The following is a 17,601-nucleotide window of genomic DNA, read 5'->3' on the forward strand; positions in this document are numbered from 1 at the left end:
AAAATGAACTCAATACTAATATAGTAGAGAAAAATAAAATGAAAATAAGTTGTGTGGGTGAGTGAGGAAGGGCGGTGGAGCGTGTTTTTTGACTATGGAAATTGGAATCATATAGTGTTACATTACATCCTATGCATTATACTTTTCTTTACAAACTTAGCTTAGAATCTCGAATTCATAGATCCAATTTCTGTGGTGCTGCTGCCAACTTGCCGACCTACCAAGCAAACTATACTATATATTCACTTCCACACTGTTCATCTGTATCATCGTAAATTAGATCGAGTTCAAATTTTTTTAACTCGGTTGAATTGGATTGACTTACTGTATGATTACCTGATAATAAATCGAATGAAATTAGATTGGATTAGATAATTTATTTTGATAATACTATTAAAAAGTAACATTAATATACAATTAAACTTGATAAAGTTTTTAACTTTTTAAATACACGTGACAATTAACATAGTGATAATTAACAAAATTAATTTCTTTTATACTAAGCCTGTAATATTTTTTATATTATTTTATCGTAATTAATAATTATCTTTTTAAATATTATAATCGAGGTTTATTTTTAGGTTAGTGTTATTTTCTCCCCATCATAAAATAGGTTTTCTCCAATGGAAATTTATTAATGAGATGATAAAATAAAGTCTTTTTCATTTTCAGCATGCATGTAGATGTTGTTCCGACAAGTGAATCACTGAGGTGGATCATCATCAGATTTGTTGAAGTTTGAAAATTAATTTAAGTATATCAAACTTACCAAAAAGATATTATCTATTTATGTCTAAAATAAATTGACTAACTCAATTGAGTAAACGTATACACTTCTTATATTTTTGTCTAAGTTAAATATGGATCATAACGAAAATAGCATAACAAGGACAAAATAAACATCTAGATAGTGATTCTGCTTCTCAAGTTCCTTTAAAGCTTTTTTATTTTAGATTTTTCTTAAAATTGATAAAAATCTAAATTCAAACGCCACCCAATTCATATATTAGATAAGACTAATAAATATTTGATAATTGAAAACTTCTTCTAACTCCTTTCCAAATCAAATGGTATTTTTCCTCTAAATATACTTTATATATATATACATATACAAATGTTATCACTACTTGTTAAAAGAGAAAAAAAAAACAGGCATTAGTTTCTTTTTCATTAAAAAGACTAAGTACATAATTTTGGTGTTAATGGATACCCACGAAGTAAAAGTAATATGATATTCACATCTAATCTGTTTTTAAAAAAATATTAAATTTTTTATTATATGTTATTCTAAATAATAAATATATACAAAGACAAACTATTTATCATGAATTTTATCTATAAATATCTATCAGTATTTTTATTATTATTGATCAAAACTTATTCTCACCTTTTCACCTCACTAAAATTTTATAGCATTTCTAAAAAATGTTTGAGAATATTTTTCACTATAGAAATCTATGAATATAATCAATTCTTTTCATACGATGCTTTGTTAATTAAAACTAGCTCAACTAAGAAAAAAAATATGATTGTTGCCAAATAGAGTCCTAATGCCAAGACCAATAATGCAAAATATTCCAAAACTATAATGCAAATGTTCATTTTACATTATTTATAAGATAAATGAACTCCATCGACTTATATTTCAATAACTAGATCTGACATATTAAATTTTAGAATGTGAGTTTAAGTTTAACTCAATTCCACAAAACCAACTTGTAAGACGAGGTCTGCACCTCATTTATATATTATAAATTGGTCTTATTTTTAATCGATGTGGAACTTCCAACGTTAAAGTGTACATTATTAATATTTGTATTTAATCAAACACCTAAGATTCAAAATTAGTAAAGTTGATGTTGAATTTCTTTGAAGCTTTCCATACAAAAATAAATAAATAAATAAAAGGCCATCGTAGCCTTACAAAACCTAGGCATATAATATGTCTGATCTTTCACTCAATAATGTTTAGTGATTGTTGAATCATTAACTATTTTTTTCTCATTGGAAAATATAATTGATTTGTGATATTTTAATATTGTATTATAATACGAATTTGAATAAACTTTTTCCTCAATATATACTCATATAATAATAAAACAAAAAACAAAGTAAACCAAACTCTTTTCATAAATCAAAACATACTTTTTAAGGCAATTAAAATACAATTAATAACAACAATTGTTTAGAAAGTTGGACACTAGAATTTCTTTTAATTACTTTTAATTTCATCTATCTTGGTATTTTATCCTAAAATTACAAAGTTCCAACATCATGAATTGTTTGTGTAATAAAAAAAGTTACCATATTTCTTTGTCTAATAAATTGAACTATTAATATTAACGTCCAAATTTCTGTAACTTCTTAACGTCCCATTTATTATGTTTGTCATCTATCACTTGGACATTTTAACTAATCTTGCTTTTATTTCATTTTTTTGAGATTATAATTAAGAATAATAATAATTTGATAACATTTTAACATTATTTATGTGTCATTATATGATTGGTTCAAAATTATTCTATAGTTAATAAAAATAATCATATACACCAATATGGATCAATTATAAAATGACACATAAATAATATTAAAATATCGTGAAAGTATCATTATCTATAATTAAAATGCAATTAATTTGGTTACACCGACAACATATTTTTTCAAAAAATACGCTTTCTTTAAAGGCGTCAGGTCAAAAGCAACATAGATAGTATCATAACACCTTTATGCCAGCAAGAAGAATGGGAGCATAAGCATATAAATAAATAAACAAATATATATATATATATATATATATATATATATATATATATATATATATATATATATATATACGTACACGTGGGCATAATAGACGTATATAATATCAGTATGATAAAGATAGTACTCTGGCTTTCTTTGTTTACTACATAAAAGAAAATGGCACACGTGTTTATATTTTATTTAAGTAGTAACTTTTAAAGTGATATTATAACTACTTTAATAAATATCAAGTAATTACAATTGGTTAAAATTATTAATAATCGTCTTCACTTTCAAATGGCATTTTGTAATTTATCTCTTAATCAATGTTTTTGAGATCATGATTACGTAATACTAGGGTAAATAAATATTAATTTTTTAAGCATTTAAATTTTCATAGTAATAATTAAAAGAGAAAAATTGAAAAATGAAAAATTATTTATAAATAAAATAAATTATGGTTACATTATAAGTAGTATTGTGTAATAATATTATGGATAATTACTTAAATTTGAAAAAATAGTTATAAAGTGATAAAAAAGTAAATAATTTTTTTGAATAATGAATAATTATTAGAATTTAAAAAATAATTACTAAAGTAATAAAATTAATTTTTATTATAAATAATTATTTAAATTTAAGAAATAGGAATTGAGAGGATAAAATTAAAAAAATAAAAGAGGACACTAAAAAAAAGATAAAATTTAAACAAGAAAAAGTAGATATATAATTATATATACAGTTATAGGTAAAATAAATTTTAATCATTGAATAAAAAGTATTATAAATAATATTGCGTAAATAATTTTTTATTACGAATAATTATTTAAAATTTAAAATGTAGTTAATAAAAATAATTCTTTTATAATAAGTAATTATTTTAATTTCTTTATATATAATTATAGATAGACATAGTCATAGGTTTATGATGAGATAATAGAAAACATACAGAATAAAGATCGAAAAATTTCTTTTAACAACTTTTTGACAATGCATACATATCAGCTTGTGATTGGTCCGTTTTAAATATTTTTTAAACGTAAATTCAAATAGACCAATAAAGTGATGACACGTGTCCAGTTGTAAAAAAAGTTGTCAAAATATCATTAGATATCACGTAAATATGGAAAATTATATTTTAACATCAATTTTTTGACACCATTTTAACATTGCACATGTGTCAAAATGTGGTTGAACGAATTCAAATTAAAAAAAAAACTTTAATTTTTCTCTTCTAAATATATCTTTATCTCAACTTTTTTATTTTAAAATCAAGTGTGAAAATGGTATAAAAAATTGGTGTTAAAATATCATTTTCTCCTAAATATTATTATTGTTGATCACACATAAAATACGAAGTAGTGGTAAATACTGAAAAGAAGAAAAAAACAAAAACATGAGTATGGTTCATCGATACCTTTCCTTTCCGTTGCAACTCAATTCTGCTTTCCGACTATATATATAGAGATGAGAGTGAAAAGGTGAAAGGAACAGGGTCTTCTTCTCCATTCTCCATTGTCGCACATTCTGAAATTCTGAAGAGAGAAAAGAATGAGAGAGGAATTGGTGGTGCAAGAAGGCTACGTTAGCAATGAAGAGAGGTACCTCACAGTGCTTAAAACCTCTCTCTTCTTCAACGGTGATGGCTTCGCAGTCTACGATTCCAAGGGTCAACTCGTTTTCCGCTTCGACTCCTATGGTCCAACTACACGTGACAAAGACGAGCTTGTTCTCATGGATCCCAATGGCCGTTCTCTTCTTACTCTGCGTCGAAAGGTACAGTTACAACCTTTTTTTTTTTTGCTTTCTACCAGGTCGATCGCATGTTTATGCTCTAATTCTCAGATCACTGATTCAGTGTTTCTCTGTTTTCCGTTCTTTTATTTAAAACTGAAGCGTTTCTAATTGATTCGGCAGAAACCGAGTCTTCATCAACGGTGGGAAGGGTTCAGAGGGGAGAGAAGGGAGGGAGATAGAGCCGTTTTCAGCGTGAAGAGATCGTCGATGATCGCACGGTCGCGGACGAGCGTGGCGGTGGAGGTGTACGATAGGCCTGGTGTTGAGTACCTTATCGAAGGGTGTTTCCGGCAGCGGTGGTGCAAGGTTTTGAATGCGGGGAAGGAAACGGTGGCCGAGATTCGTCGCAAGGTGGACCCCACCACTAGCGTTATGCTGGGGAAGGAAGTTTTTTGGCTTTGCGTGAAGCCTGGTTTTGATGCGGCCTTTGCCATGGGATTGGTGTTGGTGCTTGATGAGATGAACGGTGAGAATTTCTTTGACGATAGAATGGAAGAGCCTGTGGTGCGCCCTGCCGCAGAGGATCCGGGACTAGTTTCACCTCTTCCAGTTTGAGAAAATTGCCTGTTTTATTTTATTTTATTTTTAAATAATAATGATAATGTTGTGGATGAAATTACTTGGCAATGTAGTACATTGTTATATGCAAAGAACACAAGGATGAACTGATCCTAATTTCCCTTGTTATTTTCTCACAATCAGCACTTTAATAAAATAATTAAAAATTAAGAAATGTACGTTATTGCGAGTGTTTAAAACTGTATACACAACTCTATGTCCGTTTCATTTTATTTTTAAGAAAAAATACATAAAAATAATGTTTAGATTATTGGAAGAAAATAAAATGTCTATTTATTAATATTTAATAGTTTTAAATTATCAAAAGAAACAGAAGTTGATATTGATATATTGGAAATGTATTGAATAGTTTCTTGTAAAAAGTATAGGTGAAATAAATATCATGATTATGACAACTCTCCTATTATATTTGATGACACCATTGTCCTTAAAAAGACATAAAATAATTAAAAATTATTATTATTGTTATAATTATTAAAGATATTAATGGCCCGCCAAAAAACTGATCATTACAAGAGATAAATGCGAACTCGAAAGAAAATAAAAATAAAAAACTCAAAGCTATAAAAATTTAATTAACTAAATTTACTAATTTGAGATTTGATGTTGCTTCCCTTATAATAATTAATATAAAAGTATATAGATATGACTTTATTAATAAGAAACAAAATAATTTTTCTGTGTATTACAAGCTCTATAGAAAATTTAGTTTTAATTTTTATAAGTACAGAATGTTCATAGCTAGAATTTTTGTTGGGCCATAAAATAAAAAATAAGTCATGGTGGGCTTGTTGCCCAACCACGCAGTAAATTTATTTCCTCGAGTTAATTCATTTTTTTATTTAAAATAAATTTTGGTTTCTTAAATTTAAGAATCAGTCACATCAATTGTTATAATTTTATTTAAATAACTTTAAAATAAAGTCATGAAAGGACTTATTATCTAACGAAAAAAGAAGAGTTTTAAAATTTAATGTCGTTAATCTACAAAAATCAAACGCATTTAATGTAGTTACAAAGTTTCTTCCTAAACCGTGTAGAAGAGAATTAATCAACAAACAATATTAATTTATTTCAATAATTTATAAAAATAACTTATAACTATAATTTGCAAAGTATATGAACATCATTCAGCTCTCATAATATCTACCTGAAAAATAATCATTCAGTAAAATTAAATGGCTTAATTAAATAGACCCAAAAAGCTGTGACAAACATTTGTAAACCACCAAAATTAAATAAAACTTTTGACTAATTTAGCATATAATTTATCTAAAGTTTGCTTGTAGAAAATGCAAATTACATCAACCATTAATTTTTGAGCTAAATTTAGAAACCATAAAAGTTTATATTATTGATCAAACTATAAGCAAGAATGCTACAACTACAACATAGGAAACAGATAATTATTAGTAGGTCACACTCATAAATCAGATTGAACACTTCAAGCATGATGTCCAAAAAGCACTACAATAAATGAGGATAAGAAGAGAAAGAAGGCAACGGAAGCAGGGGAAAAAGTGGCTGCCGGAGATGAAGGTGGTGGTGGTGGAGTGGTGTTGGCACCCGGTGAAACGGCGGCGGAAGGTGGCAAACCAGAGCCGGAGACATTGACGGCTAACCTCTGTCCACGTGTACAGTGTTGACCGATGCTACAGATGTAGTAATGTTGACCGGCTGTGTTAAGGGTAACGTTGACCGGACCGGTTGTATATGTACGTATAGGATTAGCCGAAGTGCAGGAAGTGTAGGATTGTTCCGGCACTTCAACGACGTTATGTTGTGCTGTCTGAAAATCGAAGTCTTAAAAAGAAAAACAAATTATTGATGGTGTTTTGAAATTCAAGCATGAATCATGGTATGAATGGAAGACTTACGTAGAATATCTCCGACTGCGAAAGTGTTGTCAGAAACCCAAGATTGGTATGTGGAGGAATCTTGTGGGGTTGTCCAGCCCGTGCCATCTCCAACATTGAACACTCTTTGTGCCTCTGAATACTGTACAAACATTAAAACTGTCACCGAGCGAACTAACCATGTTGTTCGTGTTCAAAATTCTTGCAGAATATGTTTTGTTTGTGCAAAGTTGGTTGTGTTTGTGGTTGAAGTGTTTTGAGTGGAGAGCCAAGCTATAAATAGAGGGAGAAACCAAAGTTGCAGAGAGGAAAATGTAAAGTTGACATTGATGGACTCCATACAAAGAAAAAGTATTTTAGTTTCTTTATACTTCAAAAATGACTAATTCAATTTACAAAACTAAGTTGAGATTCAAAGTGTTACTTTGTTAGATATTGTTTCGGTTAGATTGATGTCTCCTTTTTTTTTAGTTTGTTTTATGTTTTGATCGTCTAATCCTCTTCAAGAACGGAACGGAATCTATTTTGATTGATTGTTGATTTATATGTTCAAATTAGATATGTTTTAGAAAAAGTAAACTATTTTATTAAGATAAAAAACGATGTTTTTATAAAGCATAAGCAATATGATCCCTTAATACAAGTTTTAACCGTATATAAATAACCATTAACTCTTCTGGATGTATTTCATATATAATATAAATATAAAGTCGATTTAAAGGTTCAAATTTTATATTACAAATAAATTTTTGTAAGATTGAATTAAGTTTAAAATTTATTTCTTAATATAAAGTTTAAACAATTTTTCCTGTGTCATCCAGTCTATTAAATTATTATTATTGAAATATTTATTATTTGTTAGACATTATTTATTTATTATCTAATTTTGAATTAAGTTTAATATCTACTTTTTTAATAATATATAATCCAATAAACAATAAATTTATCTCCATAATGTTTTTATTTTAATCAGAAAAGCTAAATAAATGAAATAAGTTTCCATCATAATTAAATGAAATTTGGACAATTTGAAGAATTCATAACATCTAACACCTAATCCTTAGTTTTAAATATTATTGTATTTCAAATGATGTTAAGTTACTTAATGAAATAACTACTTATAAAACGCCTTTTATTCAATTGGATTATAATTTTTTTAATTATTTTATTTTATTTCCCTACCAAATTATATATATAAAAAGGTTTTCTTTTGGTTCAAAAATTACATCATGAAAAATTAAAATTATATGTTTAGCTTGTGGGTTGGTGTTAGCCGCACTCTTTCGGGCTTCCTCGTTACGCAAATAGTTCAAAGTCTTCACATACCAACCACGAACATTTATTTTTTGTTCTCATTTTTTCTCTCTGTTGCATTTAATTGAAAATGAAAGTATCCTTTCACATAATTAATAAAATAATAAGATTATCTTTTTTATAATTAACTCTAATTTTTTTTTATGACAGTAAATATTATACATTTTTAATGAATTTCGTCAAGGTATAACTTTGAATGTATATTCTGCAAAATAGTTATAGTTATATGCAGTATATTAATTCAGTGATTATAATTTCATCAACACGTAGTTCTACAGGATTAACACTAGTCATTACAATAATATAATGTATTTATTTAGAAAATTAATATTTGGTTGGTGAGTTGATATAATAAAGATGAATATTTATAAAAAAGGTTAATCAGATATCTATACTTCAGAATTTCCACAGTTTGAATTGCTCGTGAGTTCTGAAAATTGTTACATCCAAAGAATCATTGAGTTCAGTTGTACATTCAATCTTCTGATTGCTTATAATGCTACAAGAAGAAGAAAAGCCGCACAGCTTGCAGAAACCATTACATACAAAGATCCAACACCCTGCAAATGAATAATTTCTGCATCATCAGCATCACTTTCTACAGATTATATATGTAGAAATTCATGAATAATAGAAAGTGAAAGAGCAAGCATACCTTGAAGGAAATTGCTGATGAAGTGAGTCCTGTGAAACCTATATCATAAGCAATGCTGCCATCTGGTTTGAACAATCCAAAGTTTCTCTCAGATGTTGGACCAGGCTTCAAATTCTCGTTAAACAAAGCAAAAATATAAGCTCTCACAACCATCTTAGGCCTGTAAGGGGTGCCCTTTTTCTTCATCAGCAGCTTCTTCAAGTTTTTGTTGTAAGTCTTTGCATTTTTTACTGTTGCACCAGCTTCATTGTCATCACCACGAGAGGCCCAACCGGTCTCGGAAACAATGACTTCCATCTTGTCGAAGCCAACCTTCTCCAAGGCTGCGTAAGCTGCATCGATTTGAGCCATGAACATGTTGTCGTAGTGCAGTTTAGTCTTGGCATCGTAAATTCCTGGATTTTTCTTAAAGAGAGCGTAGTTTATGTCAATGTGTTGAGGGTCATTCTTGTAGGCCAAGAAGGGGTATGCGTTTATGTAGAAAGGAGTGCCGATTTGTGAGAAGAATTGCAAAAGGGGTTTCATGAAAGGAAGCACATCGTCCCTGAAAGTGCATGCAGATGGAGGGTAGGAGTTTGCGAAGACAGCCTCGGAATGTGGACTTGACACCTGAATTTGATGTTGCAGATTGAGCCTAGCAAGTGCAGTGTAAACATTTTTAGCTGCTGGCAGCAAAACTTCCCACAGCTCCATGTCTCCTCCTCCTAGTATTTCATTCCCTACTGCAATGCCACGAATTCTGGTTCCTGGAAGAAATGGCTGCACATTTTCTTTGATCCAGTTCATGGCACGATCCTCTCCCTGACTTATGTCTCTCAGAAACTCATTTGGTAGCCCAATGATAATTCCAATCCCTGACCCTTTGAAGGCACTCAGAACTTGATGATCAGCATCATATATTCTGATGTTCCTAATCTTTGCAGCTTTCAGAAGAGTAACCACACTCTGAGGAGAAGGTAGATTGTCTGCAATCCTTCCATAGTTCACTCCATACGTTCCAGTAAATACTTTATCCCCCAAAACTGCACCACACAAGAACATCAAAACATGGTTAAAATTTAAAATCCATGCCACTGAAAAACAATAACACGAGCTTTAATTATTACCAAGCAAAGGGTCTCTCTACTAACCAAAAACAAACATCTTTGCATGATATCAAACAGGAAATAATCTATGCAGTACATAAGCACGTTAAATTTACCAACTTTTAAAGTAACTACTCTAAAAGTGGTATTTTTCTGATAGTTACTGATATGCAAAGACGTTAAATTCTCATAAAAATGTAGTTGCAAACTCGACAATGAAGTGGGAAATTCAGTTTTGAGAAGAAAAAGGAAAAGTTTAAAGAGAAAAACACAGACCGTGAGAAAGTGTTACAGAGAAGAAGATAAGGCAAAGAAAGAAGGAAGTTGAGTAAGAGAACATGGTCCGTCGTAGTGTGAGGATATTAAGAATGAATGAGCAATGTTGTGAGTTCCCTGTAATATGTAATTCAATAACGTAACATCGTTGGTGAAGAAATGATAGGCAAACCTGGCGGTGATGCAAAACTTTTCCTCCAGGAATGCCATAAACTAAAGATTCGAAGCTTTTTGGCAAAAGATGATGTCCAAAATATCTGAATAAGATTCTTAGCCTTAAACAAAAGATGACTGAAATATAAAACAAGGATGTTTACAGAGACTTAGAACATATTCTTCCTTTCACCACCCTTTAACTCTCCTTAAAGTATACCTTTTTGTAACTTTGATCAACTGAATGTGTCTGCAGCGTAGCTAGCAGAGGCTTCAAGCTAGACACGAAGGATCTGTAAATTCATCATCATCATCAATACCTTTCGTTCCTCTGTCATTTCTTTGATTCAAGTTTTGCATTGACAAATTAAACTTATTAGTTAAATTAATCTCACCCAGTCTTTCTCTAAAATTTTATCCAGAACTTTGTCAACATTTTTTTATATTATCTATGTTCAATTTTAAAATTAGTATAGGTATTTATGATTATTATTATTGATTGTAAAATAATTAAAATAATTTTAAACTAATTACAAAATGACAATTAGATGATATTAAACAAAATATTATCAAAGTATCATTATTTATTTTATAATATTATTTTGATATTCAACAAATTTTTACACATATTTTGTATTTACTATTTGCCATAAATATAAAAGTTAATTTTTTAAATGATTAAAATATTCCTGAATTAACGTGTGTAAGAAATATTTTCTTTTTTTTTATCCTTTTATGTGAAGGAACTAACCTCCAACAACCTTGGACATTCAGATGTGGATGACGCACTGACATGAATCTGGTACAAGATCATCCTGGTCCAACGTAAAGTTCAGATTTTTATGTGATCAAAGCCTTCTTTCGCTAGAATACATACACATCATAGATTTCAAATTTTACATATTAAATAATAACTATTGTATCGAAAATGACCTAAAACATTATTTATTACAATCCGTCACCATTTTATATAAAAAATAATTGAACATGGAAAATGCAAAAAACTATTATTATCAAACAAAATGCTCTTTTCTGTCAAATATCAGAATGAATAAGACAAACAATTGTGTGTAGAAATCGCTTACTTTTATTATCATAAGTTTATCAGATTACCCACGCCAAGCACGAGACTATTTTAATTAAAGTAATGATATTGACAACATTTTTTTATAACATTTCAACATCATACGTGTTATTATATGATTGGTCCAAATAACACAATGATATCACCATAAACGAATATGATATTCAAATGTTATCAGAAAAATATTGTCTAAAAATATCTTTTATCTTTTTAATTATGAACACTGAACACAACTTGCTAAAACAAATTCAAATCAAGCATGGAAACAATGAAAGTATGATATCAACAGTTTCTATCAGTAGCTGAAAAAGAATACTGAAAAGAGGTGAAGAAATGGAACAGTTAAAAACAATTAATTCCTAACAGAAATGTGTGCCAAAAGCCTACAACGATGGTTCATAACCCAAAAGATCTAGTCTAGGAGAGATACGCGTTTGATGTTCATCCTAAATACAACCAAATCTGAAGAAATAGTACAGAACTACAATAATCCAGGAGCTCATAAAACAACTACAGCAACTCAAATAACATTACAAAAGTCACCACCTATATCAGTAAGATACATTTAAGCACAGCTTACACTACAAGATGAACAACAACTTTCACTGAGCACAGCTCCAAATAACTTGTCCGTTGTCAACCATTTTATTTACTTGCTCCTCAGCTTGAATGCTGTTCTTTCCATCACTTACAGGGATTTCTGTTGTACCGTTCTTTTCCTCAACATCTTCGTTCAGCTTCACTTTCTCAGCACCTCCATTCGCATCAGGAATCACACTATCTGCTATGTCTTGCTTACTGTCATCAACTTTCCCATTTTCTTTTCCTGATGCAGTTCCTGCCTCATCCACTTCTTGGGGTTTTTCAGTGCCCTCCTGCTCCTCAGGTTTCTCAGTCACATCCTCCTTCTCTTGGGGTTTTTCAGTTACCTCCTCCTCAGTATTCAAAGCTTCCCCTGCAATTTTCTCCTCTGACTCTACCAACAATGCTTCTTCTCCTCCCTCAGGTTTTTCAGCTGTTGCATTTTGCACTTCAGCATTACTGTTATCAATCTCCTCTGTATCAGTCATTTTTTTGTTGTTGTTATCAGTTTCATCAGGATCTGGTTTCGATTCTTCAGTGGCGGGTTCGTTTTCTTTGCTATCCTTCTTTGAAGAACCTGACGATTTCCGGGATCTTTTCCTTGGTGGCTCGGTCTCCGCCGGTGGGGTCGATTTGACCTTCTCGCTAATCCGTGCCGATCGTCGAGGGGTCTCACCGGTTCCCCAGTCAAACTCCGAGATGGCAGGATTCCCAGGATGTGCCTTCAGGTACTGCTCCAACTGCTTTTTGGAAGTGATCTCTTCCCCAGTAGGAGCTACGAATACAATCTCACTTTTCCTTGGTGTTCCTACTTTCTTAGGGAAGAACTGCAGAGTGGAACCAAAGCAAGCATCACAACGCAATCTCCATACAGTACAAAAATGTTAAGGTTTATCAAATTCAGAGTTCGACAGAAAAACATCTACATTACATAGATCTTTGTATAATAATAGCTTCACAAAAAAAAAAAAAGAAGCAAAAGGGTCTATAAATCACTGCATCACTGGTGAAAACAACTCCATTTAGCTTCCTTATATGAACCTATATGAAAATATGAGATTCCTATACAAGATATTGATATTTATCTCCAAAATTCACCTTTTCTTAGTAGCTTCTGTTCACATAAGGATCTAAAATAAATCAACCAATATGTTCCTAAAGAGTTCATTGCATATTTTTTTGAAATATTTCTCAGACAAGGAAAATTGCACTTCCGAATCTGGAAACTACGAGTTTAATAAGGAAAATGGTGCAGCAATGGAATAGAATCAACACCAAAATTTTCTGAATCACATAACAAAACGAAAAACACTAGGTAGCAAAAGCAGACATAAATCCATGGAAACATGACATAGTACCAGATAAAAAGGGACATTGTCTTCGATTTTCTACAGCGAGATGCCCAGAATCTTGTAGAATTTTCAGGAAATTTGCGCAGGGATCACAACGAAAGAAAGGAGCAGATTGCAAAGGCATTGAAATTAAAAAGAACAACTTTCGCTACGAAATAGGAACCGAACTCTGTCAACATAATGAAACTAAGAAAACCAAAAAACAAAAAAAAACTGTCTTTACAACGTTAGCCCTTTGAGAAAAACCATGAAATCCCGATTAAGCACAGAATTCTTCAAAACATTTGCACTACAACAGAAAAAACTAACAGGAGAATTTGAATTGAATGATATAGACCATTATTACACTCCCTTTCCCGAAAACTCTAGAAGCAAAATTCGACACTGATTCTTCCAAATCCAAACCATTACACTCAACAAAACAAAACTAAAACACCAGGTTTTTTCCTCTGCAACAAAGTTACCATCATCACAAATCAATCCCACCTTGATAACCCTAGAAACAAACCTAATTCACGCTACAAAAAATAAAAACAAAGACTTTCTCGTAAACAAACCATTATATGACAACGTCATCCCTTTCCAGAAAAACCCTAGAAACAAAAATTCACATCGAATTCTTCCAACCGCTTACCCTACAAAAACATTAAAACCATTTTTGTTTTCTCAAAAAAGGTACCATCATCACAAGGTCATCTCTTTCCCGAAACCCTTAAAACAAAAATTAGCACCGAATTGATTCGACCATTTAATCTAAAAAAAAAAAATACAAAAACATGTAATAAGACTACAACATCGGTAACAACAAAAAGCCATGGAAATTGGAAAAACAGACAGTAAACGAAAACATTGAATGGGAAAATAAATTAAAATAAATTAGAGAGAGAAAGAAAGAGAAGAGACCAGTTTCTTCCAAGCAGAAGGGGCTGATAGCTCAACCGATAAAACCTCATCTTTTCCTGCACTCTGCGGCTCGCTCTCCATTCCTCTTCTCACACTCACTTTCTCAACTGCCTGCTATTCTCTGCTATCCCAATTGCAACCAAACAAAAAAATAAAAAAAAAAAAAAAGAATGCATAAAGCGTCGAATTAGGATATGGTTCTCTCTGTTCCCCTTTCTCTCTCAAACTGTCACCAAATTCAATTCCAGATAGGGCTATTCTAAACTCACCCACCTCTCTCAAACCTCCTCTCTCACCCTCCAATCAAATCCCCCCAAAGACACCTCCTTTCTAATTAATATTCTTATCCATTCCCAGCATTCCATCTTCTTCACCTTCCATATCGACACGTGCCTGTCATCAAACTTGTCCCGGCACAAACTTCCAGAACTGTTACATTTACCAATTTCAAATTAAAGTACGCATTTTTATGCATGAATTCGAAGCATATTCTTATTTTCAAAATGAAAATGGTGTTTTAAAGATTAAAAAATGAATGGGTGTGTGGTAAAAGTAAAAAAAAAAAAAAAGGTTGAAATTTGAATATGTGGAGAGTGGTAGGTGTTGCTCACACGTGAAAAGTTAGCGTTTTTGGATAACCTTCTCTTCTCTTTTGTGTTAACCAGATTTAAATGTGTGGTTGGAATCCGAAACTCACCGACCAATCACCTTCCAATTTCAAATTCAAATTCTTCCGACACTTTCTTTCTTTTATGCAATTTTCTTTTCATTTAAATAATAAAAAAATCTGGATAACGTTCTTCTCCCAGTTATTAACATTTAACCAAAATCAATTCTTTTTTTCGATTCCGAAACAACCGACCATTACCAAATTTATTTATTTATTTTTTAAAACTAAGTAGAATAATTAAATTAAAAATAAGACAAATACAAATATCTTAATTACGATTAAAAAAAAACTAATTGCTTATATATCACTCACCTTAGTTTTTTTTTTTCATGACATTCTTTTCTGTAAGTTTCCTCGCAAAGATTTCTGAAAATGAAAAATTGAAACTTTTTTTTTTTCTAAAAATTAAATTAGTTTCCGTACAGGTTAATTTATGGAAATTCTTTGATTTAATATGTTTACTTTTTTTTAATTTATGTACAATTTAATATTAGCTTATAAAAAAATATTTCGCTTTTGCTTTTCTTGTCCAAATGAATAATCTAGTCCCGACAAACTCTAATTAGTTTTATAACAAGAAATATATAGTTATTCTTTTATATGATAGATTTTATTGTTTTAAAATCACTTTAAATATATTGTGAACATTTCACATCGGTATTATTTATAAAGTTAATTGCGTATAATTTTTATTTCGTACCACGTAATAAATTGTATGTATTCATTCTTTTGTGTTCATAAACAAAATTACTGATCTGTTAAAAAATTAAAAGTTACTGAGAGAATTAATTACAAATTATGAAAATGTGAAATTTCGTCACCAACCCAAGAAGAAAAAATTCAGGCCCATATTTTCTGGTCCATTTAAAAGTGTACTGAGTCCATTTGCAAACAAAAAGGCCGAGAAAAAAAAACAAACAAATTTCTTAATTTGCAAAATCCATCGAAAATTTAGTTAAAAAAAAAATGATGTCAAATTAAATAACGAAAATACTATGTGTATAAATATGTACAGCAGTATGATCATTCGGTCAGATCAAAGGTTCTGTTAGTTTGAAACGTTTAGATAATTAAACAGTTTATCTTAAGAAGATTAAGATGATTAATACTAAAGATAATTAGGTTAAATCTAAGTATAATCAGTACTGATTAAACCATAATTAAGTCTATCTTAATCTGAAATTCATTTTGAAGTTTACAAATACATATTTAAAGTATTGTGATAAATTTATTACATTTAATACCTATTTATTATTAGTATAATCAAATCCTTATTTAGTTTGACATTTATGAACATTAATAAATACAAAATAAAAGAATAACAGATCAAGAAAATTGACTTCAAAACCACTAATTGAAACACGGTAAATATCAAGGATAATGATATTTAGACAACATTTTTTTGACAACATTTGAACATTGATTACGTGTCAATATGTGATTGGTCAAAAATTACTCCACAATAAATCATAAACATTATTGTGGAGTAATTTTTGACCAATCACATATTGACACGTAATCAATGTTTAAATGTTGTCATAAAAATGTTGTCTAAATATCCTTATCCAAATATCAATTAGTATCTTTTATTTAGTTTGTGGCAAAAGACTTAATATAGTAAAAAATTAACTACTCTTTTCTTTTTTTTTACATTTATACCTATTTCTTATTATAGGAATTGTAATGTTGATTATATAGTTATTTGAAAAAATTGCTTGAATTGTAGATTGATCAAGAAGTGAATTGTTTGGATTGCAAATTGTATTTGGAGTGTGAATGATTGATTATATTGTTTGAATAGATATTAGTTTTACTAAATTTAAGTATTTTGAATGAAAGAATTCAAATTTGTTTTCTAATCTTAAGTTCATCTTTAATATCAATATTATCAAGATATTATTTGTTTTGAGTTAAAATTTTATTTTCAATAAACTCATGCATGATTATTAAAGTTTAGATAAAAAGAAATCATTGATTAAACATAAGATTAAATACAAAACCAATGATTAGTGTACTTTAAAAGATGCGAACTTTTCCAATGAGTAATGCGGCACCGTTCATACATTGAATTAAGCAAGTTGTGGCTAAATAATAGCGACCCTATTAGCCATCAACTGCATCACGAACAATGACAAACACTTTGAAAAAGACTAACTCAGAAGAAAAAATTCTCTTTATAATTATTTTTTGACAACTTTTATATATATATATATATATATATATATATATATTAATTTGTGATTTGTCTGTTTTAAATAAACATATCAATAAAATAACGACACGTATTCTGTTATTAAAAAGTTGTTAAAAAAAAAAATGATATTTTAATACCATTTTTTGACACTATTTTGACACTGCACACGTGTCGAAATGTGATTGGACGATTTCAAATTAAAAAAGTTGAGATAGAGATATATTTGGAAGAGAAAAACTAAAATTTGTTTTTTTAATTTGAAATCGTCCAACCACATTTTAACACGTGTGCAGTGTCAAAATGGTATCAAAAAATTGTGTTAAAATATCATTTTTCTAAAAAAAATTGTCAAAATATCA

The 17,601-nt window shown here is 29.8% G+C and overlaps 4 protein-coding genes across 4 annotated transcripts; 1 reads left to right on the forward strand and 3 right to left on the reverse strand.

Annotated features, from left to right (window-relative positions):
• The first annotated feature begins 4,282 nt into the window (after positions 1-4,282).
• LOC106773837 (protein LURP-one-related 5) lies at positions 4,283-5,273 on the forward strand. Its single transcript, XM_014660594.2, has 2 exons — positions 4,283-4,518; positions 4,660-5,273. Exons 1-2 carry the CDS (start codon positions 4,294-4,296, stop codon positions 5,092-5,094), a joined length of 660 nt encoding a protein of 219 aa, XP_014516080.1. The 5' UTR covers positions 4,283-4,293; the 3' UTR covers positions 5,095-5,273.
• A 1,237-nt stretch (positions 5,274-6,510) lies between these two features.
• LOC106773948 (umecyanin-like) lies at positions 6,511-7,197 on the reverse strand. Its single transcript, XM_014660714.2, has 2 exons — positions 6,996-7,197; positions 6,511-6,921 (listed from the first exon to the last, which is right to left on the reverse strand). Exons 1-2 carry the CDS (start codon positions 7,126-7,128, stop codon positions 6,563-6,565), a joined length of 492 nt encoding a protein of 163 aa, XP_014516200.1. The 5' UTR covers positions 7,129-7,197; the 3' UTR covers positions 6,511-6,562.
• A 1,404-nt stretch (positions 7,198-8,601) lies between these two features.
• Positions 8,602-10,649, reverse strand: LOC106773873 (glucan endo-1,3-beta-glucosidase 14). Its single transcript, XM_014660636.2, has 3 exons — positions 10,305-10,649; positions 8,944-9,965; positions 8,602-8,848 (listed from the first exon to the last, which is right to left on the reverse strand). The coding sequence occupies exons 1-3, from the start codon at positions 10,366-10,368 to the stop codon at positions 8,780-8,782; spliced, it is 1,155 nt and encodes a 384-aa protein (XP_014516122.1). The 5' UTR covers positions 10,369-10,649; the 3' UTR covers positions 8,602-8,779.
• A 1,218-nt stretch (positions 10,650-11,867) lies between these two features.
• On the reverse strand, positions 11,868-14,695 carry LOC106774237 (methyl-CpG-binding domain-containing protein 11). Its single transcript, XM_014661165.2, has 2 exons — positions 14,379-14,695; positions 11,868-12,950 (listed from the first exon to the last, which is right to left on the reverse strand). Exons 1-2 carry the CDS (start codon positions 14,457-14,459, stop codon positions 12,144-12,146), a joined length of 888 nt encoding a protein of 295 aa, XP_014516651.1. The 5' UTR covers positions 14,460-14,695; the 3' UTR covers positions 11,868-12,143.
• Between the last annotated feature and the right edge of the window lie 2,906 nt (positions 14,696-17,601).

Source organism: Vigna radiata, chromosome 9 (assembly GCF_000741045.1).
Source record: "Vigna radiata var. radiata cultivar VC1973A chromosome 9, Vradiata_ver6, whole genome shotgun sequence".
Classification (NCBI taxonomy): domain Eukaryota; kingdom Viridiplantae; phylum Streptophyta; class Magnoliopsida; order Fabales; family Fabaceae; genus Vigna; species Vigna radiata.

Bases quoted from the DNA above. Each gene is read 5' to 3' on its own strand.
- LOC106773837 (XM_014660594.2), top strand. From the start codon at position 4,294: ATGAGAGAGGAATTGGTGGTGCAAGAAGGCTACGTTAGCAATGAAGAG. The intron at 4,519-4,659 runs GTACAGTTACAA...TTGATTCGGCAG, and splicing joins TTCTTACTCTGCGTCGAAAG to AAACCGAGTCTTCATCAACG.
- LOC106773948 (XM_014660714.2), bottom strand. From the start codon at position 7,128: ATGTTTGTACAGTATTCAGAGGCACAAAGAGTGTTCAATGTTGGAGAT. The intron at 6,922-6,995 runs GTAAGTCTTCCA...TTTCTTTTTAAG, and splicing joins CGCAGTCGGAGATATTCTAC to ACTTCGATTTTCAGACAGCA.
- LOC106773873 (XM_014660636.2), bottom strand. From the start codon at position 10,368: ATGTTCTCTTACTCAACTTCCTTCTTTCTTTGCCTTATCTTCTTCTCT. The intron at 9,966-10,304 runs GTCTGTGTTTTT...TGTGTGGTGCAG, and splicing joins CTCTGTAACACTTTCTCACG to TTTTGGGGGATAAAGTATTT. The intron at 8,849-8,943 runs GTATGCTTGCTC...ATTCATTTGCAG, and splicing joins CATCAGCAATTTCCTTCAAG to GGTGTTGGATCTTTGTATGT.
- LOC106774237 (XM_014661165.2), bottom strand. From the start codon at position 14,459: ATGGAGAGCGAGCCGCAGAGTGCAGGAAAAGATGAGGTTTTATCGGTT. The intron at 12,951-14,378 runs GTCTCTTCTCTT...TCCACTCTGCAG, and splicing joins CTTCTGCTTGGAAGAAACTG to TTCTTCCCTAAGAAAGTAGG.